The 9,193-nt window shown below is 40.4% G+C and overlaps 1 protein-coding gene across 1 annotated transcript; it reads left to right on the plus strand.

Moving 5' to 3' along the window:
- Nucleotides 1-4,400: 4,400 nt before the first annotated feature.
- foxa2 (forkhead box A2) lies at nucleotides 4,401-6,964 on the plus strand. Its single transcript, XM_059353425.1, has 2 exons — nucleotides 4,401-4,699; nucleotides 5,371-6,964. Exons 1-2 carry the CDS (start codon nucleotides 4,628-4,630, stop codon nucleotides 6,547-6,549), a joined length of 1,251 nt encoding a protein of 416 aa, XP_059209408.1. The 5' UTR covers nucleotides 4,401-4,627; the 3' UTR covers nucleotides 6,550-6,964.
- The last annotated feature ends 2,229 nt before the right edge of the window (nucleotides 6,965-9,193 follow it).

The following is a 9,193-nucleotide window of genomic DNA, read 5'->3' on the forward strand; positions in this document are numbered from 1 at the left end:
TGATCCGTGCATCTCTTGGGATCCCACTGTTCTCACTCTCCTCCTGTGGTCTAATAGATAAACTGTCACCTTGTCTGATAAATGAAGGGCAGCGGTCAACACAGGCTCCTTTACCATGACAAGAGAGAAGTATTGAATCTGCAGTGCCCTGGATACAGTCAACATAAAACATATCGAATGGCATTCCTCACCACATTCCTTTCAATATCAAAAGGTGCGTATTTGAGGATATCCTTAGTGCGTTTACGCCTGTGTTTGCGCCCTGACCCAATGGGGGCCAGTGCAATAACTTTGGACTCCCTCCCACACTGCATCTCATTGCAATGACCACTCTCAGTTTTTATTTAGCTGGCTTGTGTGCCTTCCCAGTCCGGCCGCTTTTCAGATTCATTTCCAGGTAAACACAGTGTGGCCAGCCACAAACCTGCGGCCAACAGGCGTTGTCACAGCTGTGGCAGATAATGGCAAGTCCAAACTCCAGCCCGGCTCTGGAATGTTTACTGTCACCACAGGCAAGTTGGCAGCAAACATTTTTTTCCAGCACTTTCTGAGAGGAAGACTCTCTCGTTTATTAATTTTATTTTGATGAATTACATGCTTAACCCTTTGCCCTGTGCTGTTTTGTGTAACTTGGTGCACTCGGGGGGATACAAAGAGACAAAAAAAGTGACATTCTGAAGTGAATCCTTCAGTTTCAGCTGGAAAAAAAAACCCACTTTGAAAGTTGAAACTTAAAGTTAACACATTCTTGCCAACAACTCCTGGGTGTTTGAAGGAATGCTCAAAGAGGTCCGCCTTCCTCTCACAGACCGTGGAGCATCCCCCTGCCCTGCACCCAACAGCATCTGCACCAGAAATCAGCTTTGTGGTGTCACTTTAGAGCCTCACAGGTGTTTGTGCTTTCACTTCTTTAACTGACTCATTAAACTTTCAGCGTTTAGTGTTTGCCCTTGTCATAACCAGTAAAGGAATGACACCTAAATGTGTGAAATGTAACGCCGATCATCATGGAGGCTAATTGATTGACAAAATGGCAAAACTAGCCTTGACAGAGGAGATGTGCAGGGCACACCGCTGGCCTGGGTACATGTCAACTTTACAAGAACACAGTGTGCTACTTTAGGTTTATTTTTTGTGACTCATCCTTGTGAGAGAAAGTAAATTCTCATTTCCAAAGTGTGCTCAGGGGGGGTGAAAGCGTGAGCTGGGAACAGAATGATCAACAATAAATGGAGCAACATTTAAACCTACAATGCTCCAATTTAGGTGCTGACATATTAAAAAAACATATTTTAAGCTCACATACAGTATTGCATGTGGCTGACACAAATGGAATTTTAATGAAATAAAACAGAGGATGAACAGAAACTAATGAATGTCTATATTTGAACATAGCTTTACATGGTCTGCACCTTATTATTAGCCAGCAGCTAATTTTCTACAGACATAATGGAAAGGGTTACACTATAATATGACCATAATACAATTATGAGAGGATTTTACTGTGCAACATGCATAAAAAACCCTGTATATTAAATACAAAAGGCTAAAAAAGTATTTTCCTCATATTCAATACATAAATGTTTCCTAATCCATTTACATTTCATTGTAATGTAAATATGTGCCATTTGGGGAAGTGCAACATTAATATTTCACCATTCAATAACAGGCCTAGATGTGTAATTGTTACATCTGGGTGTGATATAGCAAAGTTGGATTTGTGGCATTATTTTTTTAATTCTACATAAAACCAAAAAAGGCTCAATGAATTAAAGCTTTACTTTGAGCTGCACCACCACTGTTGCAAGAAGCAGAACATTTGATGTTTTTTGTTGCTTTGGTGACGATGAAATTGCATAATATACTGGCATGTTGTAATTGCAGTCACAGATGGAGAAACAATTAAATACAATGTGTAATACTAACTTGTGATGGTCTACAATTCTGATATCTTAATTTTATTTTGAACCGATTCATTTGTCTGTATGAGCTACGTCTCTAGAGCTGCAGCTATTGTAAAGCTCACTCTGATTGATGTCCCCCTTCAGCCCAGCAGAGACATTGCCCAACTTTCTAATACTCTATTTGAAATAAATAAATACATATATATTGTGATAAAGGGACAATGAGTGTATTAGACTAGAACATTAAATAACGAATATATACAAAATAGTGTGATAGAGCTGCAGCATAAGGCCTGGCTTAAGGTTTTGTTTTTGACCAAATCCAAAATGTGACCTTCAGCCATGTGAGAGGACTGTGACATGTTGATGATTAACTGTGGAATTAGCAACATGTCTCATTCAGGAACATAATGTCACTCAGGTCAAGGACCATTTTAGAATACTGAGGATTTGGTGTCTTGTCATTTTGGAATAACTGCATGACTGTTTCAAGCCCATTGATTTTAGTCATAGGCACAAGGTTAGTTCAAGTAAACGGGAGAGGCTGGGATTTTACACATTTGAGTAAAAAAAACTGTCCTGATTTCTTTTTTGTTTTGACATTGAAAAACATCACAAGTTTAACTACTACTGTCTTTCTGCCATAGATGAACATGTAAATTTTGTGCAACAGAAATATTTTAAAGAATATGGACTTGTATGCATTATTCATGAATGAATGTTTATAGATGTTTTATATAAAGATCCAAACATGGGCCTACAATACACTTTACCACTTCTAAATATGTGCCCATAAAAAGCCTGTATTATATAAATAATATATAAATAAATATGACATGGTTATTTAACGGTTATATCGTTATGAAAGTGTTGTCATTTTTAATTATGCAGAAAACAAAATAATGTAAAGAGCGTGTGTTGACTGAGGTAAGCCGAGAGAGCGCAGGTCTGACCATCTCCAGCTCTCTCCGGTGAAATCCCCAATCCTCAAACACACACAGCTTTTTCTCATGATCTCATTTCCAAGTTAAGCAGACTCTGTTAGTCCCTCGTCAACACGACAGGTTTACTCGCCTTTACTAATGGCTCTCTATACTGATAGTTATGCTCTTGCGTAAATATGCAGTCAAATAGATGTACCACTACTGACACGTGGCTGGCATCGGCCGGCAGCCTCACCTTGATGTTTGTGTCATACAAATACTGTACAGGCTGCGAGAATTAAAGGGCCTCCGCAGCCCGGGGCTGCTCCGTGTCACACCGTGAAGTATAATAACAGCATAGGTGAACTTTTATTTTGAAAATGGTGCCACGAAAACCAATATGATCAAAATTAATATACCGATGCCGTTGTGCAAACGCTGGATTGACATAATTAGGATTCATTTAAGATGTAAATTCAATTTAGCAAATAAAAAAGAGTTTGAGGTTTAATAGACGCCACTACACGTGTTTGTTATAGTTTGGCATATTTTAGACATACTTTTAAGAGTCAAAAACTCAAAGAAAATTTGCACAAATTGCATAGATTTTTAAAATGTTTTTCAGATATTTTAAAGAATGAGGCTGCTTTATGTGCCACAGACAGCAGAGCCAGTTGGAGGCAACCACCGAGAGAGGGCGCTCTGAAGCTATGCCTGGCATATTCAACACTAATTAAAACATTTGGAAACAATAATTCAGTCATCCAGGGTAGTAAAGCAGAATATAATGTCAATTTTTTTGCAAAAATAATAGTGAAATAATTTTGAAAAAACTTTAATAGTGACAACGATGTAAAAATAAGCAGGTTTTTATTAGAGCATGGTTATTAAACAGCTGGGTGATAAGTGAACAGTGATAAAATGGCTTTTATTTTCACTCATATTAACAATTTTCATCAAAAGGAGTTAAAATAATTTAAATGCATGTGCACATGTTTTAATACAGCCCCACATCAGATATAAGAATATTCTCTGCAGGTTAAAAACAAGCGTATGAAAAAACAAAATGTTATTCTTTGAATAACCCATAATGTGTCTAGAATTATACAGCAACACAACCCTCAAAATATTCTGCAATATTATAAGTGTATTTGGCTAAACGCATTCTGATAGATCAAGCTTTTATTCAGAAATGTTTTAAGTGTTGTGAGTGTAAAATGCTAAACACTTATAATATATAAGTTATGGTTATAAATTCCTTGAACGCAACAATAAAAATGCTTTATGATTTGAGCTGAAGTGGAGGATGTGCGTAATGAAAAGCACACCAGACAACAGTGCCAAACATTCCTTTTATAGCTCTTCTTTTTTTTCCTTCCTTCAGCCAAAATACAATAAGATTAGTTTATAATGAAGCTTTTCATCAGAAACTGTTCTTTTCACTCAGTGCAGGTGTACTACAATTGGGGTGGAGGAGGAGGGGGGGCTTGAGGAGTCTCACGCCTAGGTGCGAGGAGATTATTCAAATAGGGCCCAAGGCGTAGAAGTAGGGATTGGAGGCTTGCCTAGCGCACAGAGCTATATCACAGCGTTAACAGGCAGCACGGAGCGTCATTTGAACTCCAGTCACTGACAGACGCATTTCACGGCTGGCTCCATAAAGACACACATCAACGCCAGTCCTTTGACGAAGGGGGGACACACCAGCGACCCAAATACACCCAGTGGTCCCCAGTCACCTGCTATTAGAGAGACTTTTTGGCTTTTCCCCTGCTGGGAGACGCTTTGTAAAAGTCCTCCATGATGCTCGGAGCAGTTAAAATGGAAGGACACGAACACACCGACTGGAGCACCTACTACGGAGAGCCCGAGGTGGGTACCTTAAATATATATTTTTTTCCCGTCTAAAGCCAATCCCATTTTATACAACTCAATATTAGCCCTGAGATAATATTAACTTTGTGATCAAATATTGACTTGAGGCGCCTCCAAATCCTCCCCCATCTCCACGCAGCGCACTATCCTAACAAAGTTGCTTGACATGTAGGGAGGGGGGACTTACTTTTCACTCGGATTATAATTTCATATACGTTATCTTTACTAAAATCAGATTATTTTTTTGTCATGTTTCCACTCAACAAACACCTGAGCTGTTTGGTTTTTTGGGGGGAGACAGATTCAAATATTTACGTTGCAGTCGCTATTTTGTGTGTGAGCGCAGTGATATTAGGTGTTCACCTCACATTTTGCTATTAAGCGGATTATTTAGGTTAATTTACTTGCAATAGCAGTGGTATTAAATGCATTGTTAAATATATGCTGCTGGGATTTTAAATTGATATTTTACGCGGAAGTAATAATGCAAATTTCCACTTTACGCACCAGTGCGTATTAAAAATAAGCGTTATGTTATTTTAAATAAATACAATCAGTGTGATTTTTAAAGCTTAAAGAAAAATAATGTGTGAAGTTGGTCATTTCAGCTGTTTTTAATTCTTCGATTTGTGCCAGATGAAACTGACTCTCTTTCCCCTCACTCACAGTGTTACACCTCCGTTGGCAACATGAACACGGGCCTGGGAATGAACTCTATGAATACCTACATGAGCATGTCCGGCATGGGCACCACTGCCAACATGACGGCCAACTCCATGAACATGTCGTACGTCAACACGGGCATGAGCCCCTCCATGACCGGCATGTCACCGGGCACCGGAGCCATGAACGGCATGGGCGCAGGCATGACGGCCATGAGCGCAGCCCTGAGCCCCAGCATGAGCCCCATGACGGCGCAGCCCGCGTCTATGAACGCGCTCACATCCTACACCAACATGAACGCCATGAGCCCCATATACGGACAGTCTAACATCAACAGGTCCAGAGACCCCAAGACGTACCGCAGGAGCTACACGCACGCCAAACCCCCGTACTCCTACATTTCCCTCATCACCATGGCGATCCAGCAGTCTCCCAGTAAGATGCTGACACTGGCTGAGATCTACCAGTGGATAATGGACCTGTTCCCTTTTTACAGACAGAACCAGCAGCGCTGGCAGAACTCCATCCGCCACTCTTTGTCCTTCAATGACTGTTTCCTCAAAGTGCCCAGGTCCCCGGATAAACCCGGGAAGGGCTCCTTTTGGACTCTCCACCCGGACTCCGGGAACATGTTCGAGAACGGCTGCTACCTGAGGAGGCAGAAGCGCTTCAAATGCGACAAGAAGTCCAACATGAAGGATAGCGGCCGCAAAGGTGGAGACGGAGGCTCCTCCAACAGCAGCTCGGAGAGCTGCAACGGCAACGAGTCCCCGCACTCCAACTCTTCCTCCAGCGAGCATAAAAGGTCCCTGTCAGACATGAAGACGAGCCAGGCGCTGAGCCCGGAGCACGCCGCCCCCTCCCCGGTGTCGCAGGGGCAGCAGCACCTCATGTCCCAGCATCACTCGGTGCTTGCGCACGAAGCGCACCTGAAGCCGGAGCACCACTACTCCTTCAACCACCCCTTCTCCATAAATAACCTCATGTCCTCGGAGCAGCAGCATCACAAAATGGACCTAAAGACATACGAGCAGGTGATGCATTACTCCGGGTACGGCTCCCCCATGGCCGGGGCTCTTTCCATGGGCTCCATGGCGGGGAAAGCCGGTCTGGATGCTTCATCCATACCTGACACGACTTACTACCAAGGCGTCTATTCCAGGCCGATCATGAACTCCTCATAAACCATCTAATGTGGACTTTCTCCCTCTTCAATTTGTACATTTGTAAAAAAACAAAAAAATATAGAGTTTGTGTACAATATGTATTTCAGATATTTTTGACGTTTCCCACCGTTTTAGTTGTCGAGTTTGTTAGTAGGCTAATTATTTTGAGAGAGGATGTTGATAATAATAATAATTAAAAGTAATGATAATGTGACGAGATCTGTTCAGAAGTCGGCTTCAGGAATGGACCCCAAAGACAAAACAACAAGTTGCTGTAAAATAGCCTCCATCTGCATCACTGGATTCCTACATGAATTTAAATGCCTCGCAGGATTTCTTCAATCATTTGTGTAATTCCTATTTATGGCTTGTATATGTGTATTCTTGTAGTGACAAGAACAGAATCTATATTAAAGTGTTATTGGTTTTGTTTTCGGAATATGACGTGTTGGACCTTTATTATTCCCTATTATAATTATTAATATATAGCCTAATTATTATAGGCAACAAGCATCTCCACTATTATGTGCAACGATTTCAGCAATTGAATTGCTGTTGAGGGTGAATTAAGGTTACATTAATACAAACGAATATAACTATATAAAATGTATGAAAAAATATTTCACATAGCCTAATTTAATAAAATATTTTTACATAAAAATATACATTGTAATTAGATCACCTAAAATACACATTGTAAATAATTCATAATTGTTTAAAAACTAAAATTTGTAAAAAAAAAAAAATGTTTTTACTTAGATCGAATATTAGTCATTTATGACATGCATAATAATACAAACTAATTCCATATAAGTGCATACAATGTGCTTAACTTTTTTTTTTAAATATAAAAACATATTCTTATCCATGTGCTTTTATAATAAGGCGCATCTTTTCAGCAGGGATTAACAGTTTTGCTGGACAACAATGACAACAATGCTCTCAAGCTGTCATTAAGAAAATGTAAACAGAACAGACATATGCTTATTAATCCAAAACGCAAATCGAGATATTTATGAGGAAAAAAGTTTATCCAACACACATCAGCCACTTTGTATTATTTTGGCACTAAAGTGAGGATAAGAAGGCCCATACAGAGAATCATTTTTGAAATAAGAAAGCAGGGAATAAAACACAAATATGCTGCAAGTAAAAATGTTTCCTGCAGACATTTAAAATCATGCAATCAATCCAAAAACATGCCCGCATGCTACAATTTCATCCCCATAAAAACAGAGATGGAGGAGGAAGAAGAAGTGTGTAGGAAGAGTTGTGCATAAAATCAGATATTTAAATTCCCACACATGCAATGAGACATTATGATTCACCTAGCACTGTCAGTCAAACACACACACACACACACACACACACACACACACACACACACACACACACTGCAAAGTTTAGATGAGTGAATAAGATTAAGTGTCATTGTCACATAAAACAGCCTCCCTGTGGAGCAGTAGAATAGTTGGTGGAAAAGGGGGCTGATTTGGGAACAGAGCCTCCTGAATGTGATGCTCTAACTTCTCTCCTCACAATCTGGGGCTCCATTGTCTACTCCCTATTTTAAAGTAGTGTGACCCTCCCCTCTTGTTAGATAAGATAGGCTAGTTGTCCTCCAAATGAATCGGACCCCCCCATCCACCTCCTCCTCCTCCTCTCCATCACGCCCTCTTCCCTCTTGCTCAGCTCAAATCCAAGGCCAGGGGGGAAATTTGTGCTCCCCTTATAACCAAATGACACCCCTTCGCCTTCTGAACACGTAGGGGCCTAAAGTGTGCGTTTATTCTCCAGACCCTCTTTACAGATCGTACTTTAAACAGCGTGATCTGCGAATAAACAAAGGCAGTAAACAATAGAGTGGAGGCTATGCCCACATATAGGAAGAGTACACACACAAACCAAATTGCACAAGTGTAAACTTTGAATAGGACGCTCTGCTCTGTAAATTTACACAGACATTAAATTTCGTTCTATTCATTTTAGACATATAATGCTAAGCTGATTTTTTTTATAGCACACTGATCGATATCTCTGTAAAATAATCATTTTTTTTAACTAGCGGGGCAGTGAAATCTTTGCTTTGTGCTAAAGTCAACAGTGACAGAGTTTGAGCTCAAATAAATGCCGTGATGTCTGGAGCCCTTTGCAGAAGGCACAAGGCGAAGCTTCTACAATGGGCTCCTGTGTGGCGTGCCAACAACAAGCACCGGCACAGGTATGAAGCTTTTTTTTATTCTCTATGAAATATATCTTTATTTCTCAACAAGGAGGGAGAGCTGGTTTGGTTTTACGGACATGCATGAGAAGGGGGGTGGGGTGGGGGGTTGCAGGGTAGTGGAGGTGGAGGTGGTGGTGGTGGTGGTGATATCCTAAATTCATGAGAAAGGAGACGTATTGGATTTGACGACAGGGTGGTGCAGAGGCTGAGGGGATCTGCAGGCTGCTTCAAGTTTCTGTGTCCTTGAGGTGCGTGATGGAGAGAGATCTGCTGCACTGCACAAAAATAAAAGTCACCATAAGAGGTGATTTATTCGCTTTTAAAATGTAACTTTAAAAGCGAAAAAAGAAGAGGAGGTAATTCCACTTGTTTTGAGTTCTGGTGATTTATTAAAACAGAATTATATGAGTAGATCTATTTAAAAAAATATGATTTTAT

The sequence above is a fragment of the Centropristis striata genome, chromosome 16 (genome assembly GCF_030273125.1).
Source record: "Centropristis striata isolate RG_2023a ecotype Rhode Island chromosome 16, C.striata_1.0, whole genome shotgun sequence".
Taxonomy (NCBI): Eukaryota; Metazoa; Chordata; class Actinopteri; order Perciformes; family Serranidae; genus Centropristis; species Centropristis striata.

Coding starts and splice junctions, on each gene's coding strand:
- foxa2 (XM_059353425.1), top strand. CDS start 4,628: ATGATGCTCGGAGCAGTTAAAATGGAAGGACACGAACACACCGACTGG. Junction 4,700..5,370: donor CCTACTACGGAGAGCCCGAG/GTGGGTACCTTA, acceptor CCTCACTCACAG/TGTTACACCTCCGTTGGCAA.